General features: G+C 35.7%; 1 protein-coding gene across 1 annotated transcript in view; it reads left to right on the top strand.

Annotated features, from left to right (window-relative positions):
- SCLT1 (sodium channel and clathrin linker 1) overlaps positions 1 to 23,820 on the top strand; it is a 226,177-nt gene that overhangs the window by 141,766 nt on the left and 60,591 nt on the right. Inside the window, exons 15-17 of the mRNA XM_027567331.1 lie at positions 4,482 to 4,556; positions 6,972 to 7,117; positions 16,348 to 16,540. Of these exons, the coding sequence (XP_027423132.1) occupies positions 4,482 to 4,556; positions 6,972 to 7,117; positions 16,348 to 16,540 (414 nt within the window). The remainder of the gene's footprint in view (positions 1 to 4,481; positions 4,557 to 6,971; positions 7,118 to 16,347; positions 16,541 to 23,820) is intronic.

Raw genomic sequence — 23,820 nt, 5'->3', positions numbered from 1 at the left:
TTCATCCGAGAGGTCAGAGAAAAGAAAGTATACACAGCACGGGGAAGGAAGGAAGGTGGTCTTCCAAAGAGAAATGCGTACTGGGGGATGGGCAGGCAAAGAAGGAAGAGGAAAGAGTACTTGTGGAACTCAAGGTGGGATTAAATGTATAAATTTAAATTTAACTCGAAGATTTGATGAAGTGGAATTTAATAACTTTGTCCACAGGGGCATAAAAGTAAAACAGTTTACAGAGATTAGAAAGACTGTCATTTCCAGTTTTGCAAACTCATCCTTTCTGAATCTCTATGTCATTTTTAATCTTTCTTAAAAAATTTATCAATGAATTATGTCTGGTAATAAGTGTAAAACATCACATATGCCTTCTTTTCTATCTCCTTGTCTTCGTTCTTGCTCCCTGCCGTCCCTTCTTTGTCTTTCTCCATGAAAGTCTTATCTTTCCAAGTAGCTTGTAAGTACTTCACAGTAGCAAAGTCTTATGCTTTCCTTTCTTTTCTCCATTACTTAATACAGTATTTTGCACAATATATTTTCAATAAATAGTTACTGACTAATTGATATTTTAACACCTCTAAAAGAATGATCATATTTTTCTACATTCTAGTCTAGGATTATTTAATAGATGTAAACTCTGGAGGGACAAGAACATTATTTCTTTCTATTTAGAAATAGATACTATATAAAGTCTGCAGAGATTTTAAAAATAATTGATAGCTGTGTAACAGAGCTATATAAACTCACTTTAGAGTAAAAAAGAATTATAATTTCAATGTGTCTTAAGAGATGCTTCTTAGGATTTATAGTAAAACATTCATAACTCATAACTAGGTGGATTTTTATAAAGATATTAAATATTATCTGATATCATATTGGTTTTGTGAAAAAAGCTGTACTAACTGGAGTTTTTTTAAATATTAAGCACTTAGAGGTATGCTTGAAGTATGACATGTTCAACTACTTTAAAAAACACATTTTCTCGGAAACTCAGACTGCAGTTTGAGGCGTAATAACCTGATGCTGACTTTTGATTTCTATTCTTCATTACCAGTTTTACCCTTTATGCTATAAAGATGAAGATAGGGAAGTTAACCATACTTTAGGTAACCCGACCTAAGTTATGCATGCAGGAAAGAGAAAACCTTATATTTTAGGGTATTGTGCAGACTTTTTGGATAGGCATCACTGACTCCATGTACATGAGTTTGAGCAAGCTCTGGGAGTTGGTGATGGACAGGGAAGCCAGGCACACTGCAGTCCATGGGGTTGCAAAGAGTTAGACGCAACTGAACTGAGCTGAAGAAAAGATCAGAGTCAGTTTTATCTCAAGCCATGTACCCCCTTTAAAGAGCAATGTAACAGAGTTTCTCTTGAAATACTCAAGGTTTTACTTCTGCCAAGTAGCAGAGGTTTTTGTTAATCTATAGCAAATAAGGTAAAGGATTGGTTATAAATCCCCAAATTCATACAGGTAATTTGAGACATTCATTATGATCTTTTTTAGAACCATGATCATGGCCTATATGATAATCAGTGTGATATTGATTCTCAATATTTATTGAGATTGTCTTTATGATACACTTTGGGGGTATGATTTTGAAAATACTCCACAAATACTTGAAAAATTTTCTAGTATCATTTGGACAAATTTCTTGTCCAAAAGGTAGGAATATTGGTGGTGATTAACAGCAGATACCTGCAAAAATTTTTAGACCAGTGAAACTACTCTATATGATACTATAATAGTGGATATATGTCATTATAAATCTTTTCAAACTCAAAGTATACAGCACCAAAATTGAACTCTAAACTATGGACTGTAGGTGATAATGATGTGTGATGTCGGTACATCAGTTTTAACAAATGTGCCGCTACCATTGCAGGATGCTAATAATGGGAGAGGTTATCTATGTATGATGGAAGGAAGTATAGGGGAAATCTGTAACTTCCCCTCAGTTTTACTGTGATCCTAAACTGCTCTAAGAAATAGTCAAAAAACCACTATGAGGTACCATTTCACACCAGTCAGAATGGCTATGATCCAAAAGTCTACAAATAATAAATGCTGGAGAGGGTGTGGAGAAAAGGGAACCCTCTTACACTGTTGGTGGGAATGCAAACTAGTACAGCCACTATGGAGAACAGTGTGGAGATTCCTTAAAAAACTAGAGATAGAACTGCCTTATGATCCAGCAGTCCCACTGCTGGGCATACACACTGAGGAAACCAGAAGGGAAAGAGACACGTGTACCCCAATGTTCATCGCAGCACTGTTTATAATAGCCAAGACATGGAAGCAACCTAGATGTCCATCAGCAGATGAATGGATAAGAAAGCTATGGTACATATACATAATGGAGTATTACTCAGCCATTAAAAAGAATACATTTGAATCAGTTCTAATGAGGTGGATGAAACTGGAGCCTATTATACAGAGTGAAGTAAGCCAGGAGGAAAAACACCAATACAGTATACTAACGCATATATATGGAATTTAGAAAGATGGCAACAATAACCCTGTGTACGAGACAGCAAAAGAGACACTGATGTATAGAACAGTCTTATGGACTCTGTGGGAGAGGGAGAGGGTGGGAAGATTTGGGAGAATGGCATTGAAACATGTAAAATATCATGTATGAAACAAGATGCCAGTCCAGGTTCGATGCACGATACTGGTTGCTTGGGGCTGGTGCACTGGGATGACCCAGAGGGATGGTGTGGGGAGGGAGGAGGGAGGAGGGTTCAGGATGGGTAGCACGTGTATATCTGTGGCGGATTCATTTTCATATTTGGCAAAACTAATACAATTATGTAAAGTTTAAAAATAAAATTTAAAAAAATTAAAAAAAAAAAAAATGTAAGTAGTAGCTTTAATGTTTGTAACCTTGGACCCTTGAGTTAATTCGTTTTCTTGTTATAGCCCACCACACCTTTGCCCTATAGGAATGCAAGTTTATCTAATGGTTTTGGAGGGTGGCGCCTGACTAATCACCTTTAGAGAAAAACAAGTTTTCTTAAGAAAGGGTCTTAAAATGTTAACAGGCCTCCAGGCCAGAAGATGATGTAAATCACCTAAACTTTTGCATATGATAAGTTTGCAAGAAGAAAGCCTGGCTTACTGCTGACTCTACCCCTTCCCCCATTATCCTCTATGCACAACTTAAGGTATAAAAACTACTTTGGAAAATAAAGTGTGGGCCTTGTTCACCGAAAAAAAAAAAAAAAAAAATTTCATGAGATGGGTATGAACATAAGCGAAATCCCAAATTTTGTACCACAATACTACCTTTTCATATTAGCTACTTACTACATGAATGTTATCTTACACAGTAAGTTCTCTCTTAATAAAAGATAAACTTAGATTAATTATCTGATTTATTTTAGAAGCTTTAAAAACATTTTTTAAGCTTTTTACTTTGTATTATGGTTTCAGGTGAACAGCGAAAGGACTCAGCCATAATATACATGTACCCATTCTCCCCCAAGCTCTCCTCCCATCTAGGCTGTTACATAACAGTGAGCAGAGTTCCATGTGCTATTCAGTAGGGCCTTATCCATTTTAAGTATAGCAGTGTATGTTGTACTTCTGTAAAATATAATTATGATAAAGATAATAATTGAGTATTAGCAGTGTGTTGTCAACAAAGCAGGTTCATTCATAGCATAATGGTAGGAAATAACCATACCCATTCTCAAAACTAGAGAATAGCTGTGAAGAGCCATTGTTAGAATGATTGTTCTTAGTTTCAGTCTCATTTGCAAAACTTTAAATTGTATTGACTATTGATTAGCTTGTTTGATTTTACTGATTAAAATCTTTCAAGCCAGTAACCTGGTACTCTGTGACCACCTAGGAGTGTGGAAAGGAAGGGACATGTGTATACTTATGGCTGATTCCTGTTAATTGTATGGCAAAAACCAATACAATATTATAAAGCAGTCATCCTCCAATTAAAAATTAAAAAAAGGAAAACTTTCAAGCCAGAAATGTTTTCTGTTCATGTTAATAAAATGTTTTACTGTATCAATTTGCTGTTTACAAGTTTTGCAAAAGAAAATTAACCATTGTAGAATTTATATATCCATGTACGTTTTAGGCTAGAGGTTATCCCTATGGTGGTGTGCCACAGTCTAGTTCTGCTACCTTTTTAAAATATGTGATAAGAGTATATGAAAAGAAAAACTAATATGAGAAAGCAATTTCATTTATTTCTCCCTGGAATCCATCAACCTCTGTATTCCATCTAGTATGTTTACCTAGACCTCCCTGGCTTTCTATACCAAAGTTGATTTCTGTAATCCTGAAATAGGTAGCTTTTGATGATTGAGCTTTTTTTTAAAAAAATAATGAATATGATCTTCTTATATAGATAGGGTAAGTGTGATATTTCTATTATAAACAAATTGTTTTCCTTTTCCATTTTCCCCCATTTTTCTTAAGGTTTTACAAATATGTTTATTTAAAATATGATTTGAATTTATAGGAGTGTGCTGAAAAACAAGATCAAATTGAACGAGCCATCAGGGAGAAAAAAGCAGTGGAAGAAGAACTAGAAAAGGTAAAAAGAAAAAGGAAAAAATAACTACCTAAACCCAACTGCAAATATTCAACATTACTGTCTGCTTTCATCATACTATCTACTAGCAACCCCTATATTATAAGTATTCTCCTGGTGAGTTCTTTTATTTGCTTGGAGTATTTTCAGAATCTGCATTTGAATACTGATATTGCCTATATACATTTCTTTATAAGAGTGGCCGCATTTTTTTGAACTTTTTTATGATGTAACTGTATTCCTTGCTTAGACCACATCCCAATATTAAATTTTATTTTGTCTTTCTTTTTTTAAAATTTCTACCAACTTTTACTGGGTATAGGCCATCTGTAAACATAGCAGGTATATATAACCAAAAAATTATAAATTGCTATGATTTTTACCTTTTAAAAGTACAGAATTTTATTCATAGTTTGGAAAGAATATTTACCCCAGTGGCATTTGAGAAAGAATGTTGGAAGAAGTCTATAGTTTAAAATTTACTTCTTACTTAGATAACTTTTTTTTAATTAGCAGCAAATATTCCACTCTTTTAAAATACCCTGTGGGTAAAAAGGCTGCTGAATTTGATTCAGCACATACTGTGTTTTAGGTGCTGCATTAGGAACTTTCATAGAGAAGTTAAGTAACTTGTCCGATGTTAAAAAAAAAAAAAAAGCAAATGGTAGACTCAGAGTTTGAGTTTCAAAGAAGAGCTATATAGCATCAAAAACATGTGATATATCTATATTATTGATGTAAAAAGATTATTAGAACATCAGATAGTAAAAGAGTAATTTACAAAGCAGAATATAGTATATAATCCCATTTGTGGGGGAAAATAAGACATATGCATGTCATTCAAGATAGGCTGTTCATGGTCACTGCTCCTGCAAGATTGATCCCTTCTGAGTTCCCCTCTGTTGTGGAATAGGAATAGATCCCATTTAGATTGCCACCTGCCAGAAGGGTTTGGGATGAGTTTTTTAATATCACATGGCATAGGTTAAGGAGTAGGCTTTATTGGGGAAATGTAAAACCTATGAGACTAAAGGCAACAGATAAAGAAAAGTCACAGCTTTCTCTTCTTCCACTGTTCTACAGATAGGCATGCTATAGTCAGAATGAATAAACACTGGTTCTGAAGTATAGGTATGTATTTTACTAGCAGGACATTGACATGCTGATACTGTCTTTTTGTAGAGCAGGAGTAACAGAGCAGTCTGGTCAGTGGGAAAAGACATTGGTTACTTGGCCAAGCAGTCTGGATTTGAAGAGTACCTCTGTGTAGGGTTTGTCTGAAAATGTGAACTGCCTCACATCTGGAGACCTTGCAGTTCATGGAATGTTATAGCCTCTGTGTTGAAAGGTTGTTGTTGAATCACGCGAATATACCGGGATTCTTGGCCCGCGGAGGAGAAGAATTCAATCCGGGGCCGGAAACGAGGCTTGATCGCTCAGAGCTTTTGTGTAATAAAGTTGTATTAAAGTATAAAGGAGATAGAGGAAGCTTCTGACATAGGCATCAGAAGGGGGCAGAAAGAGTACTCACTTGCTAGTGTTAACAATGAGGTTATATAATCCAAAGAATGTCTGGAGGTTGTAAAGACCTCATCAGACCTACTCCCATAATTTACATTTTAAGATAACACTGTCCTTAGGCCAGATACATCCTTGTAAAGACCAGGTCTACTCCCATAATTTAAATTTTAAGTTAACAGAAGGTTGAATCCAAAGACTGTCCTTAGGCAGGATACATTATTGTTATACAATCCTAAGGAATGTGGAGAAAGAAAAAAGTTTGTCCTTTCTTCCTCCTTGATAATTCCAGACCCCTCTCTCCTTGGGGACCCCTAGACTCCCTATCAACCTGCCTAGGAAATGACTCTCTCAGTGTCATAGGTGGAAGCTTAGTCTCATAGGAAGCAGAACTTGGCTACAACCACTTCTGTTGGGGAAGGGGAAACCTCCATTTCAGCTAAATCAGGGTCTGGTTAACCTAGAGTGAGATTCTGGAGTTACTTTCAGATAGTTCTCACTACACCACAGCATGTATCTGTACTTTTGAATATAGCAATACAGAATTGTCCTGAAAGTGTTCATCAAAGAATCAAAGCAATTATCTCCAAGTGGCAACATTTAGAGTATTTTTTAATTTTAGCTATTTTCAATTTCTTACTAACATATTAAAACTATTTGAATAGTACATTGAATAACTTTCAAAAATAAACAATTACTTTGTATATCAGTTTTCAGCATTTTATTTTGAAAATGTGAGACAACCAAAATTAATTATCGATGTATTATAATGTTATAGTGAGAACAGATGAGCACATCATGAGTTTTTATTTCTTACCATTTATTTCAGTTTCTAAACTGTGTAATTTCTTAAGATAATTTCTTTCTGCAAAGTAATATACACATAAGCCTCTTGTGCAGATTTACCGTGAAGGCAGAATTAATGAAAATGATTACAGAAAACTAGAAGAAATGCACCAAAGATGCCTGGTTGCCGAGCGTTCAAAAGATGATCTTCAGCTGAGACTTAAGACAGCAGAAAATAAAATCAAACAACTTGAAATAAAGTAAGTTATTCTTTTGCATTTTCAGAACTCACACAATTTTTGACAGATTTTTTAGTTTTTTTATAGGATACATAATTATATCTTATGTAGAAAAAAAACTTTTAGCATTGAACAGAATTTTTTTTTTAAGATTATTTTTGAAAGCTAATTTCTTCATAAAGAAGAGATACAGTACTGAACCATTTTATTCTAAATTTCTTGTTTCTGGCAGTTAAATAGGATGTTCATAAGATCTTTTTTTTCATACTGACTATACAGCTCTTACAGCAGCTTGTTTATAATTAGTGCTTTTATACTCAGCTTAGAGGTATTGAATATTCAATAATTCTCATTTTTATTTATTATATTGCCTGTTAAAATGATAAATTTATAATCTGGCATATCCATTCTGAGTATTCCTCTACCTTACCCCCATCCAGAGTATTACTTAATATAGTAAAACTTACTTAGGTTGCGTGAAATTTCAATCTCTGTTATAGGGTATGTTTAATGTATATTTTAAAAATAAAATAAAGAGGAGTGATATCAGCAGTATGGCAGAATAAGAGGTCCCAGCCCATTTCTCTCACAGAAACAAATATTTAACAAGCATCCATAGACAAAAGTGCCTTTAGGGGAGCACTGAGATCCATGTAGGAGGTTGTAAAACCCTGGTGGAGCCCCAAAATGAGGAGGCAAGCCTGCATACCAGTGGCAGGCCCTCCAACTGTGGTGTCATCTACGGACTCAAAGCAACCCCATCTTCTGTGGACTTGGCTCTAGCCCTGCTTGCCCAATCCTGCACCTAGCCCCTTCCCAAGGAACCCTTCTGGGTACTCTTCATCAATAGGCCTGCTGACTTTAGACCTGACTGTGGCCCCCGGAGCACTCCTGTTTACGCAGCTGCAGTTCCACTCTCCCGCAGCTTGAACTAATGCTGCCCACCAGGAACCAGCCCAGTAACCAGATGGGAGAACTAACAGACCCGCCACACCTGATTGTTCCCCTGGTAACAAGTCTGCCAATCACTGATGTGACTGCAGATCCAGCAAAAGCCACAGTACATGGATCCAACCCCATTCTACCACAATCTGAGGCAGTCTTACGTGGCCAGGAATGCACCCAAGGCAAGCAGAAGCTCATGCCTGTAGATGCCCCCATTACAGGACCACCAGCCTCAGACTTGACTGAGATCCCTGAAGCAGTCTGTGACCCAGCTCTAGTTTCTCTCTACCACGGTTGAGAAGCAGTGTGGCCTGCCCATAAACCAGCCCAGTGACATGATAGGAGCACCCTGAGAATCCTAGTAGGTATAACGTCTGACTGCACCCCTGGTTACAGCTCTGCCAGCCATGGACCTGGCAACAACCACGTGACATGGTCTCAGTTCCACTTAGCTGAGAACCCAGAGTCAGTCCCATCAGTTCTGGGACAAGGCAAGAAAAGGACTTCAGCTGCCAAAACCAGTCTAAAGACTGGAAGAGGAGTCTGCTCCTTCAAATGCACAGATGGCAACAAAGAGCCAAGCAAACATGACACCACCAAAGCAACTAATAAGACTCTAGTAATCAACCCCAAACAAATGGGGATCCATGAACTTCTTGACAAAAAATTTAAAATAATTGTCTTAAGGTAGCTTGGTGAATACAGATGGTTAACTAAATGAAATCAGGAAAAAAACAACACATGGACAAAATGAAAATTTTAACTAAGTGAAACCATAAAAAGAGAACCAAACAAACCCTGGAGTTAAAGAATACAATGAAATTCAATAAAGCACTTTATCAGCAGACTTGATCATGTAGAAGAAAAATCGGCTAACTCAAAGATTGGTCACTTGAAATCAATTCAGTTAGAGGAACAAAACAAAAAAGAATGAAAAAGAGTGAAGAAAACCTACATGATTTATGGGACACCTTGAAGTGAATCAGTATTCACATTATGAAAATTCTAGAAGGAGCAAAGATGAGAAAGGGTAGAAAGTTTATTTAAAGAAATAACAGAAAACTTCCCAAATCTTGGGAGAGTAATGAACATCCAGATCCATGATGCCCAAAGAAGCACAAATTAGGATGAACATCAAGAACTTCACTTGACACATTGTAATCAAAATGTCAGAAGTCAAAAAAAAAAGAGAATTTGAAAATAGTAAGAGAAAAGAGACTCATCACATGCATGCTGCTGCTACTGCTAAGTCGCTTCAGTCGTGTCCAACTCTGTGTGATCCCATGGACTGCAGCCTACCAGGCTTCTCCATCCATGATGGGACTCCCCAAATCCCTGCATAAATCTATCAATGGATTTCTCAGAAGAAATCTTGCAGGCCAAGAGAGAGTGTGTGGCACGGTATATTCAAAGTGCTGAAAAACAACTGTGAACCAAAAATACTATATCCCGCAAATCTGTCCATCAGAAACAAAGTAGAGATAAAAACTTTCCCAGACAAGCAGAAATCAAAAGGGAGTTCATTACCACTAGACTTATTATGCAAGAAATGATGAAGGGAATTTTTCAAGTTGATGGAAGGACACTAATTAGCAACATAAAAACGTATGCAAGTATAAACTTTTAGTGGTAAAGGTAAATATATAGTCAAATTCAGAATACGCTAACACTGTAATGGTGGTACATAAATAATTTTTAACTCTAGTATAGAAGTTACAAGATAAACATTTTTAAATAGCAATAGGTACAATAATGTGTCAATGGATATATTATATAAAAAGATATAAATTATACACCAATAGTAAAAAATAGGAGAGAAGTGAAATTATAGAGATTTTTATGTGATTGAAGGCAAATTATTACCAGCTTAATATAAACTGTTTCCTATAAGCCTCATGCTAATCAACAAAGAAAAAGTGTGTACTAAGTATACAAAAGATAAAGGAATGAAAGCAGAGTACAAAAATCAACAGGAAGACAACAAATAGGAGTGAAGGAACCAAGGAACCACAAAATAGAAAAGAGTTGACAAGTGGCAATACTGTTATGCCCTTATCTACTAGTAATGACTTTTAATGTAAGTGGATTGATTCCCCAGTCAAAAGACATAGGCTCAGTGGATTAAAAATCAAGTTCCAACTGTATTCTGCCTACCTGGGACTGATTTTAAATATGAAGAAACACACAAACTAAAAGGTAATAGGTGGTGAAAGATAGCCCATGCAAGTGGTACCCAAAAGACAGCAGAGATGCCTTATATAAGGCAAAATAGAATTTAAGTCAAAAATTGTCACAAGAACCAAGACAGTCATTTTATAATGATAAAGGAGTTAATTTGTCAAAAGAAAAGTCGTAAAACTATATGCACTCAAAATCAAAGCACCTAGGTATAGTAAAGCAAATCTTAAAAGAACTGAAGGGAGAAATAGAAAGCAAGCAATAATACTAAGGAACTTCAGTACCTTACCTTCACTAATAGGTAGATCATCCAGACAGAAAATCAATAAGAAAACAGCACATTTGAGCAATGCTAAAGACCAAATAGACCTAATAACTTTCTATACAATGGCAACACAGTGCACGTTCTTCTCAAGTATACACAAAACATTCTCCAGAATAGGTCATATGATAGGCCACAAAAATAAATCTTAGCCAATTTAAGAAAACTAAAATTATATTGGGTATCTTTTTCAACCAGTGATATGAAACTGAAATGCAATAACAGGAGGAAAACTGAAAAATTAACAGAACAGGTGGAAATTAAATAACACACTCCTGAGCAACCTGTGGGTCAAAGAAGAAGTCAAAATGGAAAAAGAAAATATCTTAAGACAACCAAAGATAGAAACAAAATATACAAAATGTATGGGATGCAGTAAAACCAGTTCTTAGAGGAAAGTTTACAGTGATAAATGTGTACATTATGAAAAACATCTAAATAAACAACCCAACTCGACACCTAAAGAAACTAGAAAAGAAGGAAAAACTAAGCCCAAAGTTAGGGAAATGACAAAGATTAGAGCAGAAACAAATCGAATAGAGAGCTGTGCTGTGCCTAGTAGCTCAGTCGTGTCTGACTCTTTGTGACCCCATGAACTATAGCCCACTCAGCTCCTTTGTCCATGGGGATTCTCCAGGCAAGAATACTGGAGTGGGTTGCCATGCCCTCCTCCAGGGGATCTTCCCAACCCAGGGATCAAACCCAGGTCTCCTGCATTGCAGGAGGATTTTTTTTACCTACTGAGCTACCCAGGAAGCCCAAGAATACTAGAGTGAGTAGCCTGTCACTTCACCACAGTATCTTCCCGATCCAGGAGTCGAACCGAGGTCTCCTGCATCATAGGTGGATTCTTTACCAGCTCTGCTACCAGGGAAGCCTAAGAAAAGAGAGAAGACTCAATAAATAAAAATCAGAAATAAAAGAGACATTACCACTGATACCACACAAATACAAAGGACTATAGGAGACTACAGTGAACAAAGATACGTTAACAAGTTGGACAAACATGAAAAAATTGATAAATTCTTACAAATATGCAACCTTATAAAAAATTGAAAATCTGAACAGACCAGTTACTATTAAGGAGACTAAATCAATAATCAAAAACCTCCTTGGATTTTTTAAAAGTTCAGAACCAAATGGCTTCACTGATGAATTCTTCCAAACATTTAAAGAAGATTTAATGTCGAACTCTTTCATAAAATTGAAGAAGAGAAAACATTTCCAAACTCATTTTACAAGGCCATCATTACTCTGATACCAAAGCAAGACAAACATACTATAAGCAAATAATAAGCTAATATCCTTGATAAACATAAATGCAAAACTCCTAAAAAATAAATACAAACCAAATTTAAGAGTGTATTAAAAGGATCATAGTGGGATTAATACCTGGGATGCAAGGATGTTTTGACATATACAGATCAATAAATGTGACAAAAACTACATTAAAGAATAAGGTATGAAATTCATATGATCATTTCAATAGATAAAAAGAAAGCATTTCACAAAATATAGTATCATTGATGATTAAAAACTCTCGACAGATTAGATGTAGACAGAATGTACCTCTACATAGTAAAGGCCATTTATAACAAGCACACAACTAACATCATACCCAGTGGTGAAAACCTAAAAACTTTAATAATCATGAAAAACATAGGAGTGCCCAGTCCTGCCAGTTGTATTCACCATAGTACTGTATGTCTTAGAGAAATTAGATAAGAAAAAAAGTAATAAAACATCTAAATTTGAAGAGAAGTAAAATTGTCTTTGTTTATAGGTGATAATGATCTCATATTTTGAAAACTGGAGACTCAGCGTCAAAGCCATTAGAACAAATACACAAATTCAATAAAGCTTCAGGATACAGAACCAGCATTCCACACTCAGTTGCATTAGATGCAACTGAACCAGCAGCAAACTATATGGAAAAAAATTAACAATTCTATTTACAGTAGCGCCAAAAAGAATAAATTACTTAGAATGAATTTATAACCAAGGAAATGAAAAATCTGTAAACTGAAAAACACTGAGGAAATAATTTAACAGTCACAAATAAATATAAAGGTGTTTTTATAAATTGAATGAAATAATAATGTTAAAACATCCAAACTACACAAAGCCATCTATGGAGTCAATAAAATCCGTATCAAATTCCAATGGTGTTTTCACAGAAGTAGAGAAAACTCCTAAAATCACATTGAACTTCTAAAGACCTGAAATAGCCAAACCATTCTGGAACAAGGACAGCAACAAAAACTGGATGCATCATGCGTCCTAATTTCAAAATACATTATGAAGTTTTCGTAATCAAAACAGTACAATGCTGGTATAAAACAGTATATAGTTACGGCACAGAGTGGAGAGTACGGAAATAAATGCATACGTTTGTGGTCAGCTGATGTTTGACAAGGCTGTCAAGAACACACACAGGGAAAGTATAATCTCTTCAATAAACGGTGCTAGAAAAACTGGACATTTAGATGTGGAAGAAAAACTGGACCCTTACCACACACCATATACAAAAATCAGCTCATAATGTATTAAAGGCTTAAATGTACATTCTGAAATTGTGAAACTGCTAGAAGGAAACAAACGGGAAAAGCTTCTTGACATTGGTCTTGGCAGTGATTTTTTTTTTTTTGGCTATGACCCCACAAGTACAGGTAACAAGCAAAACTATTCAAATGAAGTTACATCAAACTGAGACCTTCCTACACAGCAAATAAAATAGTCAACAGAGTACAGAGACACTATGGCATAGGAAAAAATGTTTGCAAATAATATACCTGATAAGGAGTTAATTTTCAAAATATATAATAAACTTGAACAACTCAATGGCAAAAGAAAAAAAAATTGGGCAAAGGATCTCATCAGATTTTTCTCAGAAGATGACAGAGCTAAGCAATAGGTATATCAAAAGGCACTTATCATCAGGGGAATGCAAATTTAACCCACAGTGAGGTATCACCTCATACCTGTTAGGATGCCTATTGTCTAAAAGACAAAAGATACCAAGTGTTGACAAGAATGTGGAGAATAGGGAACCCTTCTATCCTGTTCAGTTCAGTTCAGTCGCTCAGTCGTGTCCGACTCTTTGCGACCCCATGAATCACAGCACGCCAGGCCTCCCTGTCCATCACCAACTCCCGGAGTTCACTCAGACTCACGTCCATCGAGTCAGTGATGCCATCCAGCCATCTCATCCTCTGTCGTCCCCTTCTCCTCCTGCCCCCAATCCCTCCCAGCATCAGAGTCTTTTCCAATGAGTCAACTCTTCGCATGACGTGGCCAGAGTACTGGAGTTTCAGCTTTAGCATCATTCCTTCCAAAGAAATCCCAGGGCTGATCTCCTTCAGAATGGACTGGTTGGATCTCCTTGCAGTCCAAGGGACTCTCAAGAGTCTTCTCCAACACTACAGTTCAAAAGCATCAATTTTTCGGCGCTCAGCCTTCTTCACAGACCAACTCTCACATCCATACATGACCACAGGAAAAACCGTAACCTTGACTAGATGAACCTTTGCTGCCTAAGTAATGTCGCTGCTTTTGAATATGCTATCTAGGTTGGTCATAACTTTCCTTCCAAGGAGTAAGCGTCTTTTAATTTCATGGCTGCAATCACCATCTGCAGTGATTTTGGAGCCCAAAAAAATAAAGTCTGACACTGTTTCCACTGTTTCCCCATCTATTTCCCATGAAGTGATGGGACCGGATGCCATGATCTTCGTTTTCTGAATGTTGAGCTTTAAGCCAACTTTTTCACTCTCCTCTTTCACTTTCATCAAGAGGCTTTTTAGTTCCTCTTCACTTTCTGCCATAAGGGTGGTGTCATCTGCATATCTGAGGTTATTGATATTTCTCCCAGCAATCTTGATTCCAGCTTGTGTTTCTTCCAGTCCAGTGTTTCTCATGATGTACTCTGCATAGAAGTTAAATAAGCAGGATGACAATATACAGCCTTGACTTACTCCTTTTCTGATTTGGAACCAGTCTGTTGTTCCATGTCCAGTTCTAACTGTTGCTTCCTGACCTGCATACAGATTTCTCAAGAGGCAGGTCAAGTGGTCTGGTATTCCTATCTCTTTCAGAATTTTCCAGTTTATTGTGATCCACACAGTCAAAGGCTTTGGCATAGTCAATAAAGCAGAAATAGATGTTTTTCTGGAACTCTCTTGCTTTTTCCATGATCCAGTGGATGTTGGCAATTTGATCTCTGGTTCCTCTGCCTTTTCTCAAACCAGCTTGAACATCAGGAAGTTCGTGGTTCACCTATTGCTGAAGCCTGGCTTGGAGAATTTTGAGCATTACTTTACCAGCATGTGAGATGAGTGCAATTGTGCAGTAGTTTGAGCATTCTTTGGCATTGCCTTTCTTTGAGATTGGAATGAAAACTGACCTTTTCCAGTCCTGTAGCCGCTGCTGAGTTTTCCAAATGTGCTGGCATATTGAGTGCAGCACTTTCACAGCATCATCTTTCAGGATTGCTGTTAGTGGGAATGTAAATTAGTGCAACCACAATGGAAAACAGTATGGAGGTGCCTCAAAAAATTAAAAGTAGAACTACCGTATGATCCAGCAATCCTATTTCAGAGTATAGATCCAAAGACAACAAAATGATTGTCTCAAAGAGATATCTGCATTCCCATATTCATTGCAATCAGTATTATTGACGATAGCCAAGGTATTGGGATAACCTAAGTGCCTGTTGACAGAAGAAAAGATAAAGAAAAGGTGTGTGTGTATGGGAATGGAGATATATATTCTCTAGGAATCACCTCCTTTCTCTTTTATTTTCTTACAAATAATTTGTTGAAAACCTGGGTTGTTTGTGTTGTAGAGTCTTCTCTACCCACATGCATTATATCATTTCATTTACCTTGTTTCCTGCCCCATGCATTTTTTAAAAAATTAGATCAAGAGGCCTGATCTGATTCAGCTTTGACTTTTTTGCAAGAATTGTTTATAAATGGTAGCAATTTGGACTCCCGTTTGGAGGCACATAATGTGTTGTTATTTTTGATCTTAGCATCTTTCTGACTTGAGCATCATTTGAGGATCATTATCTAGATCCATCATTTTATTAGGAACTTTATTAGCCAAGTTTGAGACAGGAAAAAAGGAGCTACAAGTATTACGGCAGTAAAGGATCTTATATATTTCCTATGACACCCAATGACTAGGGAATGTTCATAGTACTTGATTACCTGGGATTGAAAAGATGGAAATTTTAAAAGATAGGAATAAAAATTAGCAGTATGTTGAAACAATATACATGTTTGGAGGTCTTGTCCCTCAGTAATCCATTGTTGAGAAAGTTCAAGAAATATAACCTGTTTAAACTGTGATAAAATAAGTTTATACAACTAGCAGTTTTTTTTTTAATTTGAATTGTCTTATGATAATTCATAATTTAGTATAGTCACTAAATGTCTTCTACAGAGTTGATTGATGATTAAAGGAGTTTTGTTTATTACCTGTCCACCTTCCTCATCATTAGCTTTCGTTTGTCCTCCTGAAGTCCTTGATTCTCAGTGTTAGTAATACTTGGAAAGAGGTTTCACGTTGACTTCCTTAGTGAGTGATAGCAATTCAGTTTTCTGTTATTAGTTAAGATTGCTAAATGGAGTATATTTGGTTGGTGTAACATACATTGTAAAACCACACAGTTTAAGTCTACAGTGAAGATAAATGACTCAGAACAAAGAAAACAAGTCTGCAGTATAAAATATGGACAGACTTCTTGACGTCTATTCCAGATCATTAAGTTTAAAGGTTCTTTTTGTTTTGTTTTTTTAATCAGTTCCTCGGAAGAGATATCACGTTGCCAAGAAATGATTCAGAAACTTCAAAATATATTGGAGTCTGAGAGAGAGAACTGTGGATTTGTCAGTGAACAAAGGTTGAAACTTCAGCAGGAAAATGAACAGTTACAGAAACAGACTGAAGATTTGAGAAAGATTGCTCTCGAGGTTCAAAAAAAAGCCAAATTAAAGGTATATTCAAATCTAATTAGAATTAAATGTGTACCTGTGAAATTCAAAATATAGAGAATATTTACAGAGACCTATTAAAACATTTTTAAGACCTTTTTTTTAGTTTTTGCCTTCTCATCAGATAGCACTAAATCATAATGCAGAGCATTAACCAGTCTTTTCTGTATTGTAGAACTTGGCAAGCATACTTGAAAATGATTGCTTTTGCTATCCACACACAAAAAAATGCTTTTCCAACCATGAAATGCACTGATATTCCTGCCAAAGCAATTTAAGCGGTGCTAGCAAAACTATAGATAACTTTACGGACTGCTGTCCTCTTTCCCCTCTAAAATGTGCTGTACTCAGTTGCTCCGTCATGTCCGACTCTTTGCAACCCCATGGACCTGCCAGGCTTCTCTGTCCATGGGGATTCTCCAGGCAAGACTACTGAAGTAGGTTGCCATGCCCTCCTCCAGGGGAGCTTCCCAATGCAGGAATCAAACCGTCTCCCGCATTGAAGGCAGATTCTTTACCATCTGAACCACCTAATAGCCACTCAAAAATAGAGCTCTTAAAACTGGCTCTGCAGATAATGGTACATCAGTATGCTCTGAGAAGTACTCATAGGTAGTCTAAAAATTCCACTCCAGGGAAAAGGCAAGGGACAAAAGTGTCCTCTGGAAAAAAATTCCCTTTTCTCTCTCCTCCCCACCTGCTTCTTTCTCTAATGCTTATATGATTTGGCAGTAGGGACGTGATAACCTGTTTGAGGGAGTTTCAAGCACAGGTATCACCATCAGTATGTTGCCTGCCTTTCCCCATTCTGTGTGACTTTTGTAAAAGTGGCATTAACTCTTTTTTTTTATTTTAGTTGACCTTATTATGTTTCATTTATATATAAAACATAGCTATTTATATTAAATATATATGCAGTTTGAATACTATTTAAAAATTTTAAAAATTATTTAGAACTGTATCAATTGATTGTATTTGTGTCTGGGGTGCGAAGGGGGAGTCCTTAAAAGTGGCGTTTACTTTTTATGAGAAAGGTCTGTGTCTTCCATTTTCATAGTAAGGACACGGGGCGGTAGCATTAGTGTTTCACTTGGTCTTTCACTACTGTGAGGACTCGAAGCCACATCCCAACCTAATTCATATCAGCGTATTTTATTGAATGCCTCCTATTGCAAATGTCAAACACTGTGGCTATTTATAAAAGTAAACTGAAAAAGAGACTCTTACATATCATACAAAGAAGCTTGTGCTTTTTTGCTTTAATCTGTGAGGAATCTTTGAAAAACAAAGGGGAAAAATCACACTACCAGGTATCAAGACTTGATATAAAGCTATACTGATTAAGACAGTGTGTAATCAACAGAATAATCAACCTGATCAATAGAACAAACAGAATCCAGGGACAAACCCAGTTTTCATAATCACCTCATTATAACAAAGGCATCACAAAAGTTCAGAAGGGAAATAATTATCTTTACAATAAATATTGTGACTTCAGCTCGGTCCATATTTTTAAAATAAACCTTGATCCTTATATCACACCATTTATTTAAATTAATTTGAGCTGCCTTATAGACCTAAATGTGAAATATAAAATGATGGAGCTTCAAGGAGAAACTTCATGATCTTGGCTAAGAAAGAATTTCCTAAACAGAACAAAAAGAGAGCTAATCATAATGAAAAGGTAGATGAATTGGATTTCTTTAAAATTAAGATTTTTAACTCATCAAAAGGGACACCATTAAGAGAGTAAAAAGTAGAAGAAAGTATTTATAATACATACAACCAAAAAAAAAAAAGACTCATATCTAGAATATAAAAACTTTTACCAGTAAATAATGAAATAGTAAGAAAAAAAGTTAATCAAAAGAAAAAAACAGACACCCCATTTCCAAAAATGAACAAAAGAATTAGTCTATAAAAGAGAATACATGAAAAAAAGTTCAACTTCATTATTTACTGTGGAAATATAATTAAAACTATAATGAGGTACTATAGCATGCATACCAGAATGACTAAAATTTTAAAACCTGACAGTATCAAGTGTGGACAAAGTTGTAAAAAATCCAGCACCTTCGTAGGTTATTTTTGTTATATAAATTGGTACAGCCACCATTTGGTAGTATCTTTTTAAGTTGGACACACATACTATGCCAAATAATAAAAATGCTAGCTACATACCCAGCTGGTATCAGTGCTTGTGTTCATCAAAATATGTGTACAAGAATATTCATAGAAATTTTAATCTTATCAAAACACTGGAAATAATTCAAATGTCCATCGATGTGCGATGACATAAATTATGGTATGTTCATATATGGAATAGATGAAAAGAATGAACTGCATCTATAAGCAATGGCAGATGAGTCTCACAGACATAATATTGGAAAAAGAAGCCAGACATTAAAAAACTTACAGTATATTAATTTCATTATATGCAAATGAAGAACAGGCATAATTACCTATAAGGATGGGATCAGAATAGTGGTTGCATTTTCGGTGGATGAATACTGATTAGAAGGGCACATAAGAGAGCCAGTTTCTGAGGTAGCTAAATCTGGGTGGTGATGCTTATATGTCACTATATGTATAAAAATTGAGTTGTACCCTTAAAATTCATGTTCAATATGTCATTGTAAGCTAGAGAGAGGTAAATCTTGGCAGAAGAAGGTAAGTAGAATTGTAGATCAAGCAGGAGTGGCTATGAATTTAATGATTATGGAAACTAGGCAATAAGCATATAGGGATTCATTGTAAAGTTTTTCTATTGTGTATATGCTTGAAAGTTTCTATATTGAAACATTTCCATAATTTAAAAATGACAGTGTACTTTGAAAAAATCTTAAATTTTCTTATTTTTAAATGTCATATTATAAATTTCATATGAATTAATAACTAAAAACTATTAGTGACCATATACAGCATTAGTAGGAAATGAAGTTGAATATTTAACTGATAGATGGGAAAGAACTTTGTCAGCAAAACTGAAAAATGGGAGAATTGCAAATAAATAAATATATTGATAGATTTATATATAAGGTTTTTGTTTTTGTTTTTTTTAATTTTATTTTGTTTTTAAACTTTACAAAATTGTATTAGTTTTGCCAAATATCGAAATGAATCTGCCACAGGTATACATGTGTTCCCCATCCTGAACCTTCCTCCCTCCCCATACCATCCCTCTGGGTCATCCCAGTGCACCAGCCCCAAGCAACCAGTATCGTGCATCAAACCTGGAATGGCAACTCGTTTCATACATGATATTATACATGTTTCAATGCCATTCTCCCAAATCTTCCCACCCTCTCCCTCTCCAACAGAGTCCATAAGACTGTTCTATACATCAGTGTCTCTTTTGCTGTCTTGTACACAGGGTTATTGTTACCATCTTTCTAAATTCCGTATATATGCGTTAGTATACTGTTTTTAAATATTTAAAACAACTTTAAAAATATTTTAAAGAGAAATAACTGGATGAAATAGTTTTAATAAATATGACAGAAGACAAAGATCATACAAGGAGCTTTAAAAAATATGAAAAAATTGTAACCCAATAGGGAAACATGTATGAGACGTGAGCAGAATTCACAAACTAAGAAAAACAAATTGCTAATAAACAAGTTTTTTAAAAGTTTAAACTCTGTATTAATTAACTGCAAAGTTGTCAGTTTGAGTGAATGTGCAGCTGCAGTTGTAAAATGGTACACATTGAGAGTCTATAAAATTTAGTCATAATAGAATAATTACAGTGTCTTATAATTTAAGGAAGTTCATTGCAACATTATTTGTAATAAATTAAAAACAACCTATCTAGAAATAGTTAAATTATGGTACATTTATAAAGTGCTGTATTGAGTCATCATTAAAAATCACGTTTCCAAATAATTTATAATGTGTTTGTATTGTTATGTCCTAAGTATTTTTTAAAATGAAAACTAAAAATAAAAATATATTTTAAAAATATTTTTAAATATTTTTAAAAATATTTATATGTATTTATATATATTGTAATCCTGTATCCACTAATCTCAATTTTAAAATTCATAAATAACAATGATGTAAAAGTTAGAGGTAGTTATCTCTCTGAGTTGTAGATTACAGAGACTATATATTTGCCTTTTTAATTTTTTTATATTTTGCATAATTTTACAGTATACTTGTGTTTTGGGGATTGGGTTCTTATAATGGGAGAGAAGGGAATACATGAATTTCCCCTACTTGATACTGCATTTAGTCTATCTTTAATTCAGAATAATAACTGATGTTTCTTGGAAAAACAAAAAGAAAGTTTTCCTACCAGAAATGCTCCCTTTATGCCAAGTCTGCATGTAGCTTAAGAAAAGAATCATTGGTGAATAAGGGACTGCTGCTAAGTCACTTCAGTCGTGTCCGACTCTGTGCGACCCCATAGACGGCAGCCCGCCAGGCTCCCCCATCCCTGGGATTGTCTAGGCAAGAATACTGGAGTGGGTTGCCATTTCCTTCTCCAGTGCATGAAAGTGAAAAGTCAAAGTGAAGTCGCTCAGTCGTGTCCGACTCTTAGCGACCCTATGGACTACAGCCTACCAGGCTCCTCTGTCCATGGGATTTTCCAGGCAAGAGTACTGCAGTGGGGTGCCATTGCCTTCTCCAAAATAAGGGACTGCTACTGCTGCTAAGTCACTTCAGTCGTGTCCGACTCTGTGCGACCGCACAGATGGCAGCCCACCAGGCTCTGCCGTCCCTGGGATTCTCCAGGCAAGAACACTGGAGTGGGTTGCCATTTCCTTCTCCAAAATAAGGGACTAGATAGCTGTAATTCTATTTTATGGAGGAGGGCTGTCAGATAAATTGCTTTGTAGCTGATTCCTTCTTTGACAACATAAGAATCTAGTACTACACTTTGCTGCTTTTCTCCCCCATGAAAAAGTGTGGGATCTTTAGGAGCCAGAAAGATCAAAACAGTTGGTTATTCAGAGGGCAGTTGGTTGAGAACCATAACAACTTATTTTATGAAGTTTTCATTTGATCTTAAAGCCACTACCCAGTTTCCTCTTTTCCTAACTCCTTCCTTCTTTCTGCAAAGGATCTACATATCTTTGTGGTCTAAATACTCCTCATAAAAATATAAAATTAGGAGATGGTTAGTTTTTAGCAATCCTGTCTACATGAGTGAATAGTTTTGTGCAAAGGAAGGACACAAAGGAAGAGGGGAAGGAGACCATAAATCTGTTTTTCCGACCCTGCATTCTGAATTGAATCATTAGTAAGACTTTTGTTTTGAAGACAGAGTTGTCTTGGCCCTTATCCATCCTGCATCATTGCAGACCTGTCCAGTTTAAGTCGGAACTGTGTCAACTGAAGGATCTGGGGTTCATTCAAAGACTGAATTTTGATACCTTTATTATGATTCAGGCACTAAAGATGTAATAGTAAACGAAAAAGACATGGTCCCCATCCTTAACAACTTATTTGCATGGAGGTAGGCAAACTTTAATTGTATCTTTGCAAACTAGTAAATGCTCTTTAGGAAAAGCATAGGACACTATGAGAGCTTTTTCTAGATAGATAGTAAGAGAATTTCCCTGTGGGAGCAATAAGTTAGCTAAGTTCTAAAAGTTGAGTAGAAATAACTAAGATAAGCAGGAGGGGAAAGATTATTCTAGTCAAAGGGAGCATGTAAGAAGATCCAGGAATGAGAATGCATTGTGACAGAAACAAAGAGAAGGGAACAGTAGTATAACACAGTCTCATAGAATTAGGTAGAGAGCAGGTTATCATGAAGGACCTTGGAATAAGGCTTGTCAAGCTTGTCAAGTAGAAATGGGGAGTTAACTAGGCAGGAAGAGTGATAAAACTATGTAGATTTATAGATCAGTTTTTAATACATGATGTATGTGAGAGAGACAGAGGCAGAATTAAATACTTCCACCTAAGATATCAGAACCGTGGCTTCTCCAGAGAAAGTGGAGATCGAGGCAAGGAAGGATATTCAGTTCAAAATTTGTAAAATTCAGTAATTTAAAAATGTTTTAAATAGAGCAGAAGTCACAGAGCCTTGGGAGGCTTGCCCAGGAGTGATATGATACAAAATTAATAAATCCAAGGTAGTTTTTCCAGTGCCAGTATTTATAAAGTCGGTCTTGTACTTGTGTACCATTTGAGAAAGCAAGTTTAAGAGATTTCGGAAGTGTGCAGCATTGAGCAGAAGTAATGAGGACAGAATGTTTGTAGTTTTCCCCCACGAGCCATGAGTTTAGCTGCTGTTGAGTTTTCTTTGTTTTTTGAATCAATAAAATTGAGGCTTCTTATTCATTCTTTTTTCAGTTTGAAAGTAGTCATATTTAATAACTTACTAGAAGCCATTCCAGCTGTGACCATTTTTAAAGTACATTTCTTTAAAATATCACAAGATAGGTGTTCCTTATAATATTTCTTGAGTGTAGCAAGATACAGATAGCCTGAGAGTAAAAGAAATTGTTCTAGTAACTACTTAACTATTTTATCAGTTGCCTCAAATATGGTAATAGGTAGTTTCATTCTAGATGTATATGAAAGCAGACAGTTCATTACATACATTGGGTACTTTAGAGCATTCGGGTTAATTCTCTCCTTGAACCTCAAGTTGAGAAAGCTTTAGGGTATCCAAAGAGCATTTATTCATATGTTCATTCTACATTAAGGTTTTTTTTTTTTTTTTTTTTACTATAATAACATAAATAACCTAGAAATAATTGAAGACATTTACATATAACTTTCTGAAAAGCATTTTAGTCTTTTCTGGAGGGGAGGGGAAATTGTCCGTGTATACCGTAACTGTGGTAGTAAAGGAATTCCCGTATATAATTTTTTTTTTTTAACTTTACAAAGCTCTTTGAAAGAACCTGAACTTTAGTATGTAAATCAAAAGTGGCTTGAGGAGCCTCTCAGAGGAGCTTTTGATGAACACTTCAGGGTGCTGGGAGCATGGCATACTTGGAGAGGGCTTGGAAGTTCTGCACACCCCCTACCATCCTGTACCTTGTTGTGTATCTCTATTCCATCTGGCTCTGCTGGAGTTGTATCCTTTATAATAAGCCAATAAACATCTTTTTGTGTGTTTTAAAAAACATAAATGGCTTCAATTTAAACCCAGCTCTCAGTTACTAAGAGCATGAACATTTATTGTCCATCCAGGCAGCAAAAGTAAAAATAGATCATAGAAAGCAGATTTAGAATAGAAATTCTATTAGAATTCTATTAGAAATAGAAATTCTATTAGAAAGCAGGTTTATATTAGTGGTATGTTTTTTTCCTACTGTCAT

This window comes from Bos indicus x Bos taurus, chromosome 17, assembly GCF_003369695.1.
Source record: "Bos indicus x Bos taurus breed Angus x Brahman F1 hybrid chromosome 17, Bos_hybrid_MaternalHap_v2.0, whole genome shotgun sequence".
NCBI classification, from domain to species: domain Eukaryota; kingdom Metazoa; phylum Chordata; class Mammalia; order Artiodactyla; family Bovidae; genus Bos; species Bos indicus x Bos taurus.
Note: the sequence above shows the minus strand (reverse complement) of the source record. Positions and strands in the feature narration are given on the sequence as shown.